A 20,843-nucleotide genomic window follows, 5' to 3' on the forward strand; every position below is an offset into this window, starting at 1 on the left:
ACCCCGATATTTAAGATCCTGCTATTAAGAAGGAGGTTGGCCCAGTAGCTTACTGGATGGTAAGAGCTTTTCAAATGACTATGTAAAAGTGCATATTTTGACTTCTGAGAGTTTACCATTACAGATTTGGGATTACTCAGATTCCAAAGTGTCATTTTCTTGTTACACAGTTTCATATTTGTAAGCTAAGCTTACGTCTTTATTTTTTAATATTTTTTTTTTGAGGACTGTTTTCTTAAATCACATTTAGAAACTTTGTCTCCATTAGGCAGAATAATTGTAGAATGTTAAAATGAGGTAGCATGGTATGTTACAGGAGATCTAGCAGTGATTTTTTTCTTTTCAGTTGGTTGCCTGTGTGCTAACTACTGTTGTTTGAAAACTATAATAAACCAAAAAAAAAGTAAGATTTTTTTTTAATTTCTTTTGCTGTTGATAAATTATTTAATTAGCTATTTGAGAACAGCCCTAGAATAATTGTTTTCTTCTTGTTTTCATTACATGAGTTTGGCCATGTCAATTATTTATCTACGTAAAATTAGGAAGGTTATTTGTAGACTGTCATTTAGCCATTTATCGTGTAGGAGGATCTTTGCCTTATTTCTATCATCGTAAATCTGAAATATTCCAGCCCCAAGATCCAGGCTTGCAATAGTTATTCAGGTGAAACTGGAACTTTGATAAAATTTTTGTTAAAAGAAATATTTGCTGTATAATGCCTTAACTGTCTTGCTATAAAAAATATGTTCCCACCAAGTGGGAGTTAGGAGCCTGATTTATTTTATAGGCAGTATGCAGCACTCACTTAAAATAATTCTGTCATAAAAGGAGGAAGATCATGTTAAGTCTTGGAATAGTTGTGGTTAGAAGGGACTTCTAGAACTCAGTACAGGGTCAAATTAGATCAGGTTGCTTAGCTCCTTGTCTGCTCAAGTCTTGAATATCTCCAGAAATCCCTGCACAAGACTAAATTAGTGTTCCTCAAGACCAGCCAGCTCTGTAGTTCTTTTATTTGCCCTATTCACTTTTCTCAGGATTTTATGGGCACTTTTGCAGGAGTTGCATGTGACCTTCACATTCCTGTCATGCCCCTTAGTTTCCAAGAGCCTAGTTTAAACAGTACCATTTTAATCTATGGTACAAGATTTATATGCTATGTTACTGAACAGTAATTCTGTTCTTTTACAGTGCTAAGTTATCCGCTTTCCACTTTCACTGAAATGAGTCTTTGCATGTTTTCTGTGTGGATGTGAAATCACAGGGACATTAAAGGGGTCTTGAGATTATTGCAAAAAGTTTGGTTACCATACATTTAAATGCATATGTTTTAAATGTCAATGCGGTCAATTCAAAATGAGTTACTTTTTACAGGAGCTCTTGTGAAACAGATTTTCTAAAATGTCAGTGAACCCAAGAACGTAGGATAGAGAGAAGCTGTTGTAATGAATAGCAAACTATTAGTCAAAACACCTTTTAAATTTCAGAATGCATAATTGATTATGGATATCTTTTCAATTTATTTGAAATTCATTTGATCTAATTAAAAGCAGATAAAAATTATTTTAAAACATTAAATGTGTTCCTGCTGAAACATTCTTTATCTTACTTTTTTAATTATGGCATTCAAGATATTTTTATGTATTCTATAAATTAATTCTGATGGTTTTGTTATATAAACTTATATTGTTTTGTGTAGAACTGAAAAATATCGACTATGAAATATTTGCGTTCAGGTTTTCACTATATTTATGTAGAACTACAGCACATGAAAGTTCAGCGAAGTGAGGAAGTTTGAGACTCAGTGAGCTTTGCCGCTATTTCTCCAATTTGTCAATTTGGTGGATAAAAAAAAAATCATATTTGTGGGATTTCAAATTATTTTCAGACTGTGTAGCCTCTGATGCTTTCATCTTGGTTTCTCATAGCAGAACTCTCTCTAGAATGAGACTCTTCAGATTGCTACAGTGGTACAGTTATACAATCACAGAATGGTTTGGATTGGAAGGGATCTTTAAAGTTCACATAATCCACCCCCGTGCAATAAGCAGGGACATTTTCAACTAGTTCAGATTGCTTAGTGTCCTGTCTGACCTTGAATGTTTCCAGGGAAGGGGAATTTATAACCTCACTGGAAACCTGTTCCAGTTTTTCACCATTCTCACTGTAAAAAAAAAAAAAAAAAATCTTCCTTATATCTAGTCTGACTCTCTCCTCTAGGTTTAAAAACATTACCCCTTGTCCTGTTGCTACAGGCCCTATTAAAAAGCCTGTCCCCATATAGAGGAGCTTTAAAGTGGAAGTACCACAGTGCTCAACAAAATTATTTAAACTGCTGTAAATATTTCAGAATCTGAATAAAATTAATTTCCATTCTAGGAAAAGTGAAAATCTGAAGGTGACATTTGTCCCCACATCACAATGCCTATCTTTGTGGCTGAAGTCATTTAGTAGGTGTAAAATGGCTAAATTTCCTGTAACTTTTACGAAAAGTTTCCTAGCTTTGAAGATAACAGCAAATTTGGGAAACAATAATGAACTACATAAAAAAATAAACAGTAGTTTATAAGTACCTCTGACTAAAGGCTCTTTATAGTCCTGATTAATTTAACGCTGTGTGACACTAAACAAAACTAGTATTACTCATACATTTTTGACATTTTTTGATTTAAATTCCAGCATTCAAAGAATAATGTCAGGCAGTTGCCCGAGCAAGCCTACACTCTACAGTAAATAACACTTGCTAATGAGTGCTGATGTGCATTGGAGACTGAGCATCTGATTAACATGCGTAGAAGAAGCTGAAGTTAAACTTCTTGAACTATATAAATCCATGCATTGTGTAGCCTGCTCTCTCCCAGTGCTACATACATCATGTCTATACACAATCCATATAGTGTGCTAACATTTCCATAGCCTTCCAGAAGGCCCAGTAATTCTGTGAAGAGCATGCCAAGTTAGACATAATGTCCCCTGTTGCATTAATACTAGCGGAAGTGCTGTGTGACTCTGCAGCCTGTTCTGATTCAGCCATTGGAAACCTCACCCAGGCAAGCCAAAGACAGTACTCATGTTACAGAAGTGCCTCTTTGTGTACCCAGGCTAATTAAGTTTTGGGGACTTCCATGACTCAAAAAAATATCAATGCTAGTGATATTGAAAAGAAATATATACTTGATTTAACCATTCAGTATAGCAAGATGAAAAGGAGTGCCTATGTGCATGTGCCAGAAAATGCACTGAGTTTAACTGTTCATGACACTCTAGAAAGGAGGATGAGTCATCCAAGTGTATGTCAGTACTAAAGGTTCATCTGAGTCAATAAAAATTATGTTTGAAAAAAATACATTTGAAAGCAGTGCTACCTCAGATGCACTAAGAGTTTCCTTTTGATTCAGCTACCAAAATATGTTTGGTTTTGAGGATGACTGCTCACTGGCAAAGACTGAATACATAATTTCATTACTTATTTCTTTTTTGTATGCTATCTTCTTGTCTTTTAACATTCTTTCATCTTTTTCTTAAAGTTAAAATGGTGATTAGGTTTTTCCTTATCAATAAGTGTTAATAAAATAAAAAAAAAAATGAGTTAGTGGAGAAGCATGACAAGAAAGGCAAGAACTTTTGCCTTCTGCTCTTCCTCCATAGACAAACTGGATAACTTGCTGCAATGACTTAGGTCTATGCAGTTGTCTGAGTTAGGGTAGTCTCTCTATATATCTTATTGTTGTGTTGATCCTGATAACTGTAAACATTTTTCTTACATGAGAAAAGTGTCTGAAGCAATAAGAACTGAAAGTTTAGGCTGCAGAAGTTGGAACGTTAGCTTTAACCATCAGAGTTCTCTCTGTGGTCGGTGCTAACAAAGCCAGTTCTCAGCTAATTCAGCTGGGTTTGTGGCCCTAAGGGGGTCCTAAATTCACTATGGGCTGAGAAGATACCCCCACCTTAGGGGGGTATCTTCTAGCCCATTCTTCAGTGCTTCAGGAAAGCTGACTTCCTGAGGGAAGTAAAAGTCAGTTGCAGTGAGCAGTGTCACCATGTTGCAAACACAGTAATGGAGCTGCCATGTATGAGCCGTTATGTAGAGTCAAACTGAGTTTTGTTGTAAAGCTTTTATCCAAATTACATATCAGGTTTCCTTGGTCAGAGAATCGATCTAGATGAAGTCTTTTGTTTACATGGGATTCATAATACAAATAATAGCAACACTGCATAATTAGGGAGTTTGCCCTTTTTTGTTTTCTTCCTAATGGTAATGACTGTGATTTCGTTTATTTGAATAGTTGCCCCTATTCAGAAGCTTGACTATTTGTCTGTTAAAAGTAAAACCAGTAGTAGAGGTTTGTCTGTTTTATTTGCTTCAAAGATGACACTGTGTACTACATATGAAAGACTTCCAAAGTAATATGTCTGAAATTTGGCTTATCATTTATACACTTCAGATTTTCTTTGCAGCGAGGATTTAAGCTGTAAACTCATGAAAAATGTACTGCTAAAGACTGTCCATCTATAAAAGGAGAATCCAAACTCACTCAAAGAACATCTTTATATGTGAGGAAACACAGCACATGCAGTATTCTGTACCTTATTGTGTAAATATTAAATTGTTCTATAAGATTCAGAAGATCAGTAATCCAAAAGACAAAATGTCATTAAATCTGTCTCTGCCATTCAAAAGTTTGTGCTAATGTTTGTGATTTAAATCAAGACTGAAGACATTCCCTTTTTTTCCTGTCTTCTAATAACCACATCTGGAAAAATAAATTATTGGAATTACAAATGTTCGTGGAAACAGTCTGCTGTGGAACCAGTGCTCCCTTAAATGAGAATTTCAGTTTAGAGTTACTGAAATTATATCTTTTAATTTTAGCAATAGATATTATGGATTATATACTTTTTTAAAATATATATTTTAGTGCTATTAAAAAACTACTGTTGATATTATATTTTTCCTGCTCTACTTGGATACTGTATCAGTAGGTTTTATTTTGTTGTTCCAAACAGATTTTAGGGGTTTAATACTATAATTCTATTACAATTAGCATCTGTTCTTAATCTAGTTTCATTCTGTCAAAAAATATAATACACTGAATTTTGAAAAAAAATAGCCTGGTTAGTGATGTGATTAATTTCAAAATCTTATTTTCAAATGACATTAATAGAGAAGATAGAAGGTCTAATTAAAGTGGATTCAAGTTGTATTGAATAAAACTCATAAGGAAATTTTATATGAAAATAGGATAGATAATGACTATTTTGGGTTTGACTTTTAAAATGTCATGCGTCTAATTAATAAATAATGGATTCCCTTTGCTTTCAGAGCTAAGAAGATAGTTCAACTTTATAAATTTTAGTGATTCCAAGGACAGGGAGCATTTTAACATAACTTCAGGAAGTTCTGTTACGCATGATGAAACCTCTAATATTTTAATTATCACATAATTAATCTTACAGTAGACTTCAACAAAGGAAAGGTAAATTGGAAAACTTTACAAAGAACATATTTTTGCATTTTGGGTGCCAGAAAGCCTTGTATACTGGCTTCAGAAGAGTATGATAAAGTATGCAAAGGAGATAATAACGATTATCTGTAGAGCCTATAAAATAATTGGAGGCTGTGGTGAGACTGCTCTTCACTCTTTGATAGCTCTTCTGCTTTTTTGACATCAGAACTTTCTGTACCTCTCTGGTGTCGGGTAAGCACTAGATGAGGGTAAAACAAAGACAAGGTATGAGTTACTATGAAACATTTATTTGCTTATTCTTTTTTACATTTAATTTGGAAAGAAATGACTAAAATTCCTAAAAAGAACAGTGATGGCTATACTAACATAATTGTGTCTTTCAATACATCTGTACTTCTGTTCTGTATGGGTATGGCCCCTGAAGTGTAATTTTTTTTTTATTTTAAAATAGAAATAACAAGTTATTTTTCAGAAACTTAAGGAGGGGTGAGTAGTATCCTTCTCTGTAATGGCACTAGAAAAGTAGAGTGACTCCTTGTGTTGAGGGGAGAATACCCTTTTACAAGAACTGAGTAGAAGTGCCAGGATGGTCTGTTGTCATTACTTGAATATCAGTGTCCAGATATGAACTGGCTCCTGCCCTGCTCTGGGAGTATGTGTCCTGTCCCACAAACTGCCTTCAGACCATTGCCAAGACCTGCCCCTAGATCAGTTTTAAAGGGTGGAGATGGGTGTTCTGCGCCTGCTGGAGGCGTCATGATAGCTAACTTGTTGAAATGCAGGATAATATTTGGTTTATTACCTATGAGAAGAGTGTGGCATCTTTAAAGAGGGTATTAAACTTTCCTCTCAGTTGGTCAGTAGTAGTAATTTTTAAAATTCATCAGTTACTCCTCTGTGTTAATTCCTTGAAAGATGAAGTTAGACTGTGAAAAAAGAAAGTCTCTAGCACAAATGCTGGGAGACAGATTGGAGCTCTGACGGTAGAGAGGCAAACCACTTGTGCAGTGTTTGACTTCCAGCTGGCCAGCACAGAGTTTCTGCAACAGAATGGGTGCCTTGTGTTCTAACAGGAGAAAAGAGTGAAGGAAGAAAGGATGGCTTGTATGGCTCAAGTTATTGCTCAGTGCTCCCTGTGAGTCAGTAATGGCCTAATTAAGCTGTGCTTGATGTGTCGTTCTTCCCTGATGGCTGGGACAATATCTTTTGCTGTTGTAATAGTAATCCGGCATCAATGAAAGAAAATGTCAGTCACTTTCATGGAACATCCTTGCAGAACTGAACAAACTGTAAACAAGGATGTTGGGGAGAGAAATTCAATCTTTAATATATTTAGCAGGGCATGAGGAAGTATTAGTAATCCCTCTTATTAAAATTGACTTAAAAGATCTGTTAAGATTAGCTCAATGCCTTTTCTTTATTGTTTCACAGAGTGAGGCATCAAATATTTTGGCTGCAAGAACAGGCTGATTCTTTAAAGTCTCACTAAGGGTAACTTCTGTAAACTAAGTTTTTCATTCTCTTTTACTGATGTCTATTCAGCAAACTTTACAGATTTGCAAACTGAACTTGAGACAATTACTTTAAAAAGTTACATAAAGATTTGTGACTTACGCCCTTCCGCCTTCCTGGATTGTACCTGTCTTTTCATTTTTCTAGTACTGGTTCAGCAGCCTCAGGACCTAGGCAAACTGCAAGGTACCTCTGGTTCTTTGTTCCAGAGCCTGTCACACTTTGGGCACAGCTGGACTGCACTACCTCTCCCTTCCAGACTCTGTGGTCTGACTTTCTTGCTCCTGCTGGAGGCATAAATCTTCTCCCAGCCTAAGGTCTCAGTTATTTATCTGCCCCAGGAGTCTGAAGGATTTTTGTGTCCGCTAATTTTATTGTAAGCTGATTTTTCCCATTTATATAACCTTGAATCTTCTGTCTAGTGTCATGCCTAACCTTGAATTCTTTGTCTTTACAATGCCTTTTCTCTTTTAATTTATTCTCTCTCTCCATCTGTGATATTTGGTTGCTAGATTCCCCAGATGAACTGGTAATAATAGGCCAATAATACTGTAACATGCATAAGAAATAACATCTAACTTGTCTTACTGTAATAATCTTCTTACAGTCTAGTCAGCCCTCGAATGAGAAGTGTAATCTAAATGCATACGTATCTGCAAAGGAAAATAAAAAGTCAGAAATCTCTTTTCAGCTAAGGTTTTACCCTTTGTAATTTTTCTGAAAAAAAAAAAAAAAATAGGGAAAAGTACCATGGAATTTTTATGAACAGAATAAAACTATATGCATGTTACAGATACTCAGTTTGCTGTGTTATGATTACTCTGCTATCATGTATTTTACTGGAGTTGTTATTGTGGACCCAGTGCTTGAAAATTTGAGTGCTTATAAATCTCATGGTTTATGAAACGGAAGTACATTCTCAAGAAATTGAAGTACATTTCTACCCTTTGTGCTCATGAGAGACAATTTATGACTTGTTCTTAATCCTCTTACACTCCATTCCTTTTGCCTTCTTTAGCAGCTCCTTCCCTTCCTCTTTCCTTTCCCTTCAGCCTGTTTTCCCTTATTCTAGGATTTACCTATGCTGATTTATTTCATAACATAAAGTCTACTAACAGTTTTATGCTAATGAGAATTTTTGGAGCTTTGATTCATAATTTTTGGAGGGGCAGTGTTAATGAACAGATGCTTTGTGCCTTCTCTAGTCAAGACATTTTTCAGTTATTTGGTGCTGGTCACTGAACTGCTGTCACAATTACTGGCTTCCATGTAGCTCTGAATAGAGAGCTTTTCATGGAATACTGGTTATTCATGGGATATTCACTTCTCACAATATTAACCTCTTCCATATTCTGTCTGATGAATGAGGTGATTAAATAATTTACTTGTTTGATAAGATTTATTTCTTAAATTTACATAGAGAGGACTATGTCTATTATAGATTTTTGAGAAAGAAGAAAATAGGAATGACAATGAAGGTGAGATTAGTAGGATGGAGCTTGATGTTTTAAGGTTTCTGACTGTATTTACACCAAAAAATTTACAACTACATTAATATATCAATTCATATATTCAGTTTATTTCCTGATTTTCTCTTTTTTTTTAATTTCCATCTGGTTTTCTCTTTTTAGGTAACTTTGGCATAAGATTGTTCCAGTTGCTGTGTGAATTTGGAAAATGAAAAATACACTTTAGAAATTATTTCAGTATAATTAGTGCCGACAGCATTCTTGAATATGTACATGCATGTACATGTTAATATGCAGTTGAGTTATTACATGAAATACCCAAATGCTTCACTCTACTGTAAAACATGGGGGAATATTAAATTCCCATGTTTTTCTGAGATGTTAATTCTAAGACTGAAGCTTGTGAAGTTGACCATGGTAGTGTAGGGTTTCTTTTCCTTACAAATATATTTTGTGAATTCCTTCCTCAGTCCTTCTTTAAGTTCAGGTTTAATTTCATTTATGATAAAACAGGAGTCTTATCTTCCAGAAGATAAGAAGAAGGTCTCACATTTTTGGTGGTTTGTTTTTGTTTTTTTTTTAAGGTAAATCCCTTGGATTTCCTTCAGCTCCCCTAATTTTATGTAAACATCAGCAATTGCAGCCAACAGCGTATCAGTGAAACCAAGCAAATTGTCTGTGGTTTGACCTTTGTTTAAAATGAAGACAGTAGGTTAAAATAATATGTAAAACTGCCATATATGTAAGTCCCTTGAGTCTTTCTAGTCATGAAGATTCTAAGAAATTTCTAGGTTAAGTTTTTGCTTTGTTAGTCTTGCTCACAGAAAGTAATTTCTGTTTTTTTTTTTTATTTCAGGTTTACAGTTATTATTTCTTTTTCTTTACTCTGTATATTTTTTCTCATTGTCCTTTTTGTCTTCCGAGTTCCCCAAATCCCTTCATTAATTGTTTGTCTAATAAAAAATAAGCAAGTAGGGGAGAGGTGATCATTACCTTGCTTATCCACTTGACTAATGTTATAGATAGCTTATATATTGATTAAGATCATACAGTTCTGTCTGGTTTTATATTACTGCCAGTCAAACTATGGGTTGGCAAATGGGTAGCACACTGATCAATTTGTGTTCTGTAGTCCTTCCTCTGTCCTGTAGTCCTTCTCATTTTCCCCACCTGTTCCATCAGTGTGTTTTTTAAGAAGAAAAACTATGTAAACCAAGAATCCAACATGCAGCTGCTTTGGGCATTTTTAAAAATTTGGGTTTGGATAAATTTGTAATACAGGGGGAGTAACAAATCAACATGCATAGAAATGGCACAGGAGATTCTTCTGAACATTTTCATTCTAGTAGGTAAAGGGTGCTGGCTATAGGTCACAGCCTGAAAAAAACGTTTCAAGCAAGGTTATTTTCCACAGGAATTTCTAATAAAAGACTAGGCATTTATTTCAGCAAGCCATTGACTCGCCATGCGTTTTTTTTCTTCATTGTTTTCAAAGCTCCATACTTCAACTTAACAGACACTTTTCCAAGACAAAATGAATATATTTGATGCTTCTTTGAGCCCTTTTTTTCTGAAGACTTACTGCAATGTCAGTCTGGTGAAGACATTCAATCTATTTGAGAAAGAAGACTTAATTACCCTGTTGGCAGAAAAATAACAACCTTCTTAAGGTTAAGGATGATATATGTTACAGTAGTATAGGGTGTCTTGAGGTATTTTTAAATGCTGATTAATGGAAGGTATGCTTCCAAGACCCTAAAAAATCAATGGCAACTTTTATTTTAAGTTTTACTTGTAATACATCTGTAATTAATATGTCCTGCTGGGGATGCTACCATGCTGTGTCTTTATTTTCTTTCTGAAATCTTGAAAACACCAAACAAACAAACAAAAAAAAACCCAAAAAAAACCCACAAAACAAACAAACAAAAAAAAAATTGAAAAGGAGAATTTTTGACTGTCCTAGATGTATTTCAACCTAAACTTTATGAATAGCTTAAATCCTGCAAAAAGGAAGAAAGGCAGACACACTGGCAGTTATGAAGGCTTAGTTCTATTTTTCCCTTATGATACAAAGTAATTATAGTCTATTATCAAAATGTCATTGTACTCCTATTCCCAGAGAGATTCAGTAATATTATGGGCACAGCTCGTTCATAGTGTCAGAGAAGGGTCTATTGATCAATTCCACTTTTTAAAGAATGTTAAAATGTTCCCTTGGAAGTGCATAGGTCTTGTGCTGTCTCTCTGGAAAAAAAATAGCTTTTGTTCTGAAAGATTAGGTATCAAAATAAAGTATCTCTGATTTAGTCATATATTTGATTTTAATTTTGTGCTGTATAGAGTAAGTAATAGCCAACTTCAGGAATACTGTGCATGATGTGACTTTCATACTGTCACATGTTCATGCCGTTATTTAAAACTATAGTCAAAGCTATTTCTCATACTAAATGCAAGCAGAAAATAGATTTGCTGAGTATTATTAGTTAAACAGATAATTCAAGAGGTTGAGCATGGTGGGTAAATCATATGTGAATCTATCCAATACTGTTTTCAGATATTTTAGGTAGTCAAGTGGCAGTATGTATGTTAACTAGAAATCAGCTTAGTTGGAATGGTTTGTGCAAGGTGTGAAAACTGTCTAGAAAACAAGGATTCCCACTGCCCTAGAATATTTTTGGTGTTTTTAATTTGCTTGTTCCATGAATCAGAAACAAGACTTTACCAAAAAATGAAGGGACTGAAAAGAGCTCTTGCCTCGGGTGAGCAGTCAGAGAGAAATGAAGAGTCATGCCAGAATAGCCAATAGCACTAAAGTTTGTGCTGTATGCATAAATATTTATTGATTGAGGTAAAAATTAGTCTAACACTGGAAACTGTGCTTGAATCTCTTCTCTATTTAAGAAATCTTCTGTAGGGATTGATACTTTCTGCAAAAAATATAGTTTTCATTAAATTTCTGGCTACCTCTAATGAGTGTTGCAGTGAGTACCAGAACGACGCTGCTGACAGGAAAGTAAATGTTTTTTGGGTAATATGATTTCCTAATTCTGCATTGCTCTGTGGTGAAAATGGATGATGTGCAATGTAGGTCAGCATGATGTCAATTCTAGCAAATTAAAATACAGATGCTTCCTCTCAAATCAGTCAAAGCATCTGTGAAACTTCACAAATTAGAAATAATGTGGACATGTGAATCTACTTGACACTGCACAAAATAATCCCTGTTTTTTATTGTGGCTCTCAATAGCTTTCAGACATAAAAAAAATATGTCAGAATTTATAGGTGCACATTTTGCGCAGTGACTAAACTATACAAAATTGTATTTCTATATTTTTTAAAATTAATGCATTAATTAATCAGATCAGAAATTTGACTTGTATTTTAGAAAGGGTAAATCAGTTTTTACCATTGATATTTGGGGGAAACCCCCAACTATTTCCTTTTGTCTTTTGCTGACGCTGCATACAAAATGTGAACTGTGTTTTAGCTACTTACTGTAATGAGGCCTAGATCCAGTACAATTCCAAGTATGACTTATTAACATATATATGCTTCTTGGATCCTCACTAGAATATGCCTGAGGCTTATTTTTGTCTAACTCCAGGTTTAATTTTGCCTCATGAAAGAGTGCCTACTATGTACTTAAACTTGATATCACTTTCTGGGTGTTAGGGGTTTTTTTTGTTGTTTTGGGTTTTTTTAATGAGTTGGTGGGGGTGATGGTTGCAAAATATTTTTCACATTTTTCTTTTGAATTGCACCTTAATTACCAAGTCCAGTTTGTGTTTTGGCTTTATTATTTGTAATTATTTATATATATAAATATTATTTATTATATATATAAATATTTATATTTAGTTCTGGCTTAATTGTTTGACTTAATGGTATGTGCATAAATTACAAATTCTTGAATCTGCAGCAGTTTCTTACAAACGGTATCAATAGTATAATTTTAAGAGGGAGTAAGGGGTGTACATTCCTTACCATAAAAAAAGTACTTGAAATAAGGTAGGCACCAATCTCTCTTATGCAACAGAACCCTGTTGAAAATGGATGTATTTGAAAGAATCCTACTAGTCAGTTGTAAGATATTTTACTCCTTTACTTTGTGTCATACTTTTCATATTTATTATGTAATTAGCAAAGTGTATTTACAAAGGCAATTACATGCTTCCTTTTCTTTTTGATGTTTGCACTAACTAAAGCCATTGTTTCATTTCAGTTTGGAAGACGTTACATTGAAGATATTTTTAATGATTTTCGAGATGGACGAAGACTTCTGGAGCTCCTGGAATGTTTTACAGGCCAAAAACTTGTATGTGTATATTCACAGGTTTACCGAATATTGAAGTCCTTTTGGTGTGATAATTGTAGTAGGTTGTATTTGTTAATTCCCACTGTTAATGAGAGTCTGTAAAAACTATATTTTAGGTTGTTTTTTTCTTTTCATTTGAAATTGAGAAATTGAGAAAACATTGAAACTGAGAGCTGCATTGGACAGTAAGCCTTTAGTAGGCATATATTTGGAATTAAAATGTTCTAGGTTGTTGTATGTATTTATTAAGGAAGTGTGGCAAAGAGAAGCAAGACAGAGGCAAGGTTTGTTAAGACATAGATTTTAGCTGGAGTCAGAAATTATCACTAGGAGTTTGTGCCAAATGCAAGGAAAAGAATTCAATGTATAGAATTAGAATGTTTCTCTAGCAAATTTTGCACATGTATTGAAGTTGTACATGTCTGAAAAGTGAAAAACAGCTTGTTCTTATTAACCTGGAAATTTTAAAGGATACTCCACACATATTTTTGAATATCCTCTCTTGTGCTCCTGCTTGGACTATATGAGCCTGGGATCTTTCTCTGAAATTGTCTCGTAAAAGAGTAATGAAACAGTCTGGGAGTTTGAAAATCTTGAGAGAATATATTTGTAAATAAATACTAAACAAGCTGATGTGTTGTTGCTTGATTGTCATGGTAATGTTCCTAAATTCTGCCATGGAGAAGATGACTAATCATAATAGAAACAATTTGAATTATCTGATTTTCTACACATTTCAGTGATTCATTCACTGACAACTGTCAAGGTACCAAATTACCTTCCAACTGTGGATCCAGTTCGTTTCACACTTGCCTTTATTTCATATTGGGAAGCTACAAATGTGCAATGTATGGTAATGTGCTCACTGTTGTCATAAACTTATTAAGTGGAAAACTGCAGGTGTAATATAATATTTAAGTTACATATAGTGTATTCTAGTTTCTGATTTTGGGCAGTCAAGTTTGTTTTAATTTTTTTGTAGGCAAAAGAAAAGGGGTCCACAAGAGTTCATGCTCTGAACAATGTCAACAAAGCACTCCAGGTTTTGCAGAGATATAATGTAAGTAATCAGCCAGACAGAACATCCTATAGATAGTATATTTAATATTTTGTAAGTGTTGGATCAAACTCTGGCCTATAGTATAAAATTACTGGAATCAAGGAAGTTTTATTAATATGACTTGGATACTTTATCATTCAGCACCAAGTTGGAATGTGTTTCAGAGTTTAAAATCTTTTGCCAGAAAGTGTGTGAACAATATATCTGTAACGGGTGCTACCTTAAGCCAGATCAACATGCACACTTTTTTGGTAATGCATGGTGTTTAAAATATATTTTTAAAGGTTAATTACAAGAGTTCATCCGTAGCAGTTTAGAAGGTGTTACCTATCAAAACATCTACTCACAAGCTCTGACAATTATGCATTCTGAAAAACTGAGGCTTTTCCTGCAAGAAATCTTTTTGGTAAAATTTCATTGCTGTCTGTTCCTTGTGGTTCATAACATTAAGGAAATGAATCATATCAAAACCACTTTCCAGTCTACTTTGTCAGGATTGACTTTTCAAGCCGGTATCCTGTGCATCATTTTTGAGTAAATATTCTCATATTTTCCTTACGTAAGCATTCTAATGGACCCATAACTTTAGCAGTTATTCTCAGTGACCGACAAGTTATATCATGTCTTCTCCTCAAGAATAAATTAAAATAAACTATTACATTCACTTAAACTTAACATTAAGATGTAATGGTAATGTATTCTGTGCTGCATATTATATTTTCAATAGATGCAGTAGGTCACTAAACATGCTTGAGTTCAGCTGCTAAATAAAGTTATTGATTTTATAAATATAAGGTAATCTAGCTGAATATTTGTGCATAAATGAAAGTGACCTTATAAGGCTGGCATAAAGACCTCCAGCTTGATTTTTCTTTTTTTTTAAAATGGAATTTCATGTAAATTTGTAGAAGAAACAGCTTCCAATTCTTCAAAATCTGCAATATTTGGCACCGTTGAAAAAAATCTATGATACGCTATTTTGCAGTATACAAGAAGGTTTTGATAGCATACCTGGAATGTGGTTACAGATTTTCATAGTAAATGCTTTTAAAAGTATTTATTGACTATGTACCAGCTAAATCCATTAATGTGCTTTTCATTCAGTTCCCAGAACACAGCAATAATCTCTTTCAAATACAGAAAGAAAAAAGAATATTCAATTTGAAGAATATAGAAGAAAAAACATCCTTTTAGAAATTGAAATTCTCATCCATTGGCCATTATGTTCATGTAATGAAAACTTTATAAGCTATACACAACATAAAAATTAGTATAGTGTGCATATATATACTATACCAAATTAGTGTGCAGCCCAAAGATCTGCCTCTGTGTCCTCAACCTTCAAGATCATTTCTATGGGACTTCAGGAATGTAAAATTAATGGTTCTAAAGCTATTAAAGACTGTGACTAATCAAGTTTTTCTTCTGGTGTGTGCCATCTTTGCTCTGAGGGTCTGCAGTCATCTAGGCGGTAACAGCTTTGAAAATGCTGCTGCTTCCAGTCAATCCATTTTACAGATTTTTTTTCTTTTTTTTTATACAGTTTTGGGGTGGGGAGGTACCCCACTGTAGCCTCAAGCAACACTAAGGCAAACTGAGAAGTTTTCCTCTGTTTCAGTAAGATATATGTAATTTCCATGTGTTCAGGCTTCCGTTTCCAAAAACAGAGGAAGGATTTGGCCCTTAGAACGTGTAGGTGATAGCCCAATAAGCTTTGTAGTTGGTCACTTGCTGTGTGGACCCTATTTGAAATTTAGGGTATAATGTCTAAGTTCCACTTGGGAAATGTTCCAAGACACTGTTGGTTACAATGAATTAGCAGTCTCTTACGCTTTTAGTACAAAATTATGAATCCTTAGTAAAGAGTTGAGGCTTGTTTTGAATATGCAAAACCTTTAGTCATTCTACAGATGTAACTTCGAATAGCTTCAGAAGTAGAGATATGCAGACTGTAATTTATGAAGGAATGGGGTACTTTGCCATATAAATATTAGTTCTGACCATGAAAAAAACCACATCTATGAAACAGTGAGGATGCAAATTTTTAGATTCATAGTTTCCATCCAAAAGTGCAGGTCTCAGCTTGTATCATCTTATAATCACATCTGTGAATTTGGCTTTCTTTATTTACATAACATGAAAAGTGAGGGAGTGTAAAGGATCATTTCACTGTGGAGGAAAGAATATTTCAGGGTGGTGAATGCTGATGCATACTATAGTTGTGGAAAACAGCAATACTAAACAAACTAATGTGGAAAAGATTTGCTTAGATCACAATCATTTGTTCCTCTGTATTCCAGAACACATCCTGACTTGCCTTATACATTGTAGAATTTAATTAAGACAAAATAAATTCTGTTAGAATTTAAATATGTAGAAAGATATCTTAGGTCTGTAGGTTCTTACAGTGTCTAGATGTGTGTGTGTAGCTTTCAGCAAAGTGCATTATGTAAGGTAGTAGGAAGCATAATAGAGGTTTTTTGTGTCACTCATCAGTTTTGTGATTTGTAATTGTAGAGACTTAACTCAAAAAATCTTTTATGTTAACTATTATTTTTAATTGTATGTTTTCACAACATGCTATAACTGCTGTAATTGGAAGTCTAGATCACTGCATGCTTTTTGCTAGGCCATTAATTGTGTCATTTATGAAACATTAATTTAATGTTTACTAAATAACAGAAACCAGATGAGAGATTTACTCTGGCTCATCCCTCCATCTCCCTTGCCATAAAGAAAGTATAACACCAACCTCTTAGACTTGCTATTAATCTTATACGAATATATTTTTGCTTCTTTAATAGGTTGATTTGGTAAATATTGGGAGCTCAGACATTGTGGATGGAAATCATAAGCTGACCCTTGGTTTGATCTGGAATATAATTCTCCACTGGCAGGTGGGTGGTACTGCTTCTTACTTTTCATGAAGTACCTTTATTCTACTGATCTTATTTCCCGTTATTATATAGCAACAACCTACAAAGTAAACATAAGCATTGCAAATAATGTCCTCAATCTGCAAGTTTTATGGAAGTCTGTTTACATTTTGTCTAGAATATTAAGAAACTTAAGAAGATAAAATAGTTGTTAGAGCATTAGGAGCAGGCCTTTTGATTCTTTTTTTCCCAGTCAGATGTTGCAAGAGAATATATAATAAAATTATTGTTAGAAAAATGGATAGGAAAAGCCAACATGGATGTATAGCTTTCATAGTCAGTTTTCTTTTTAATATCTTAAAGAGAGTGACTTTTATATTTAAACAAAATAATAATTACTTTTTTTGCTTTTCACTGCTGGCCTATCCTTCCAAGAATTATTTTTAGAACACTAAAAAGATGTGACTCTGACAAATTATTGAAGCAGATGTGGTTTATTTAACTTCCTTTCTCTTTAGAAAGTGGGGGAAGCTTATGGTACAGCTCTTATAAGAAACGTGGTAGATGAAGACACTTAAGCAAATAAATTCTGACACAGCAGTAAAATCAAAATTAAGAAAAGAACTAGCATACAGATGCTCTGAGTGTGTTTTTATATGAATCTGGGCTTAAGAGTCTGTCCATTTGTGCTGGCTCTGTTTCCCAAGCAATAATCTACAAGTTTTTCATAGCATTACAAGCAAAAATGGTGAGAAACAAAACCTAGAAGCCCTTATATTAAAAACTAAACACTTCTATTAAAAAATCATGTTCATCATTCACTGAAGTAGGAAACTTTTTTTTTTTTTTTTTTTTTCTAGTTTTACAGGACATGTTGTAGTGAAAGCAACAGAGAAAAGCTGCTAAGTAAGTCATAGCCGAAATATTGACTTTCTTCAGGAAAAAAAAAAAAAAAAGGCAAAATCATAGTCATTTACATAAGGCAAATATTTCAGTGGTGCTGAGAACAACTCTTCTGATCACAGCTTTCCATTTGACATTTTGGAAGTTGTCTTGGTGGTTTCTGTGTTACCCTTTTCTCCCATTCTGTTCAAAATTGAGTCTTTTCTTACTGCTGTAGTATTGGCCCATTCCCCAGGAAAAGCAAGTATTTCTATTTTGTGGAAGTCAGACTTTTCTATACCTTAAAGCCTTTTTTCCTGCCAGGAAATACTACATTAGAGTGGAGCAGTAACAAAGAAATTACTATCAGAGGTCATCTGCAACTCATCTGCAAGAAGCAGATTTTACTAGACGTGAATGTGTAGTTTCTGAACCTGGATGCTGAGGGAGCTTATTCATCCAAAAGCTCTTCAGGCTGACATGAGCATGTGTCTTCCTACTACTGTTCATCATAAATGAGAAGCCTTCAAAGAGCTTCCTTCTATCCTCAGTGTCAGCCAGCACTTCCCTGCTCAGACACTGATCTTGCTTCAGGACCCAGCCATCCTGCAGGCAGCATGGTGCTTTGCCTGCAGCAATGTGGCATGGTGTAGCACTGTGCTCTGTGGTGCCACCAAGGTACCAGATGGGAGGGTTGGCATTCTCTCTCTGGGTGCCCAGGAGGACAAGGTGACTTTAATTGTAGAAGTAGAGTTTTCCACCATTTCTCATTGAATAGGAAGTGACCCCAACTTTGAGGATGAGATCATACCTGGATGACCATGAGCCAACACTGTGCCCTTGTGGCCAAGAAGGCCAATGGCATCCTGGAGTGTATTAGAAGAGGGGTGGTTAGTAGATCGAGAGAGGTTCTCCTCCCCCTCTACTCTGCCCTGGTGAGGCCGCATCTGGAATATTGTGTCCAGTTCTGGGCCCCTCAGTTCAAGAAGGGCAGGGACCTGCTGGAGAGAGCCCAGCGCAGGGCAACGAAGATGATTAAGGGAGTGGAGCATCTCCCTTATGAGGAAAGATGGAGGGAGCTGGGTCTCTATAGTTTAGAGGAGACTGAGGGGTGACCTTATAAGTGTATATAAATATATAAAGGGGGAGTGTCACGAGGATGGAGCCAGGCTCTACTCAGTGGCAAACAATGATAGGACAAGAGGTAATGGGTACAAACTGGAACACAAGAGGTTCCACTTAAACTTGAGAAGAAACTTCTTCTCAGTGAGGGTGATGGAACACTGGAACAGGCTGCCCAGGGAGGTTGTGGAGTCTCCTTCCCTGGAGACATTCAAAACCCGCCTGGACACATTCCTGTGTAACATTGCTCCGGCGGGGGGATTGGACTGGATGATCTTTTGAGGTCCCTTCCAATCTCTAGCATACTGTGATACTGTGATACCTTTTTACTTCAGTATTTTAAATGCCTACCTTTCTTTGATCTTCATCATTCCCACAATTCATCTTTGACTTTCAACAACTAGGACACAATTTCAGAGTGGTCCATCTTTTATCACAAAGTAGCTTCTGCACTGAATGTTGTTCTTCAGCTGATATCATATGCAGAGCAATTCAAGTGGCGTAGTAGTGAAATTATATACTCCATGAGGAAATAAGCAACAATAAGCTTAAATAAGTTTAAGTTGTATCTTAGTATTTTAAAGACCTTTAAATCTTTACAGTATATGTGGAGAAAGCAGTGATTTAAAATTGGAAAATAAATTATAGAATTCTTAATAGAAATTTTGTGTGCTCTTTCAGTAGTAAAGAAATTGCTAAGAAATATATACTCCACTGCGTTATGTCCAATGTTAGGGTAATATTTTTAGAAGCCCTCAGGATTAATGGCTTTTTGTAAAATAATAACTAGCTCAGCTTTCCTTAATGAAAAAGGAACATTAACTATTCATTAAAAAAAATTAAAATTTAATCATATGCAGTACCCTTTCAATGCATGCAATGAAATTCACTTTTCATCCAAGTGCATGTATGCAAATATAGTTTGCACATTTAAGTCAAAAATGTTATCTACCATGCACGTTTATTTTTGCCTTGGTACTTATTTCAACTCTGTCAGTGAGAGAAGAATGTTTTTCATCATTTTACCAGCTTTTGCAGTAGTGTATCCCATTAACCAAGGATGTATTTCCAGAGCAAAGAAAACCAAAAGGAAAAAGACTTAGTTGGAATGAACCCTGTGTCCGTAAGTGATGGAAACAAATGTGCCATCTCTGTTCATGCATGGAATGCTTCATGTGGCACAGGGATAAATGTACTGAATGCATCAGCAATGGTGACCAACAAGTCAATATCCGTTGTCTGTAATCATTCAGACTTAGCTGCTATTGTTATACTATGACACCAAGTATGTACTTTAATTATTAAGGAAGTTTTTCTTTAAGGCTTAAATCTAAGCAACTCAAGGGATTTTGTGCAAGAAAAAAAAAAAACACAACACAAAGGCAGTTTCTAATGAGTAAGTTCAATCACTGATGAAATTCTGCTTCTTATTGCAGGTCAAAGATGTAATGAAAAACATCATGGCTGGACTGCAGCAGACAAACAGTGAAAAGATTCTGCTGAGCTGGGTCCGCCAATCGACTCGTAATTACCCACAGGTCAATGTTATCAATTTCACCAGTAGCTGGTCTGATGGATTGGCATTCAATGCACTGCTCCACAGTCACAGGTAGGAAAACGAATGTTTCATTATTGCAGTGAGACTTGTAACAGATGGCTGTTACAGGGCTTGAGGATGATGTATCTATTATGTAGGGGTGTTTCAGAATTCTTTTAAATGGCTGCCTGTTTGCTTTGACTTGGGTGCTGTGTTGTTTGATGTCAGATTGAATCCTGAATCCTTTTGTGGAGGGAGAGGGTCTGAGGTTTTCACAGCACAACTGAATATACTCAGTTCAGATCCTTTTTGGGAATTCCAGTGTATATATACCAAGCAGGTAGTCTTAAAGAGTACAGGCTTGGCAGCTGGTGAGAAGAGCAAAGGATAGATCCAAAACCAAGCCTTTGAGGTTGATGTAGAAGGAGATTTTCCTGTGGAGACTTGGAAGCAGGAAAGGTAGTGTTTGTTGAAAGCCTTTGACAGTTGTTGGTTTAAAAGTATGGATTTGTCTCAAAGGGACACAGCTGGAGAAAGTAGCCTTTGTTTTGAAAACCTTTCATGTTTTTCCCAGCTGATTTGAGTTTTCACCCTCCCTCAG

General features: G+C 35.1%; 1 protein-coding gene across 15 annotated transcripts in view; it reads left to right on the top strand.

The window, feature by feature from the left end:
* Window positions 1-20,843, top strand: part of DMD (dystrophin) — a 1,199,681-nt gene that overhangs the window by 358,374 nt on the left and 820,464 nt on the right. For all 15 annotated transcript variants that reach the window (XM_057411860.1, XM_057411861.1, XM_057411863.1 and 12 more), the window contains exons 3-6: window positions 12,673-12,765; window positions 13,748-13,825; window positions 16,630-16,722; window positions 20,142-20,314. In XM_057411860.1, coding sequence (XP_057267843.1) covers window positions 12,673-12,765; window positions 13,748-13,825; window positions 16,630-16,722; window positions 20,142-20,314 — 437 coding nt within the window. The remainder of the gene's footprint in view (window positions 1-12,672; window positions 12,766-13,747; window positions 13,826-16,629; window positions 16,723-20,141; window positions 20,315-20,843) is intronic.

The sequence above is a fragment of the Pezoporus wallicus genome, unplaced genomic scaffold (genome assembly GCF_028554395.1).
Source record: "Pezoporus wallicus isolate ANWC-B61680 ecotype Strahan unplaced genomic scaffold, APGP_CSIRO_Pwel_v1 contig_1438, whole genome shotgun sequence".
NCBI lineage: Eukaryota > Metazoa > Chordata > Aves > Psittaciformes > Psittacidae > Pezoporus > Pezoporus wallicus.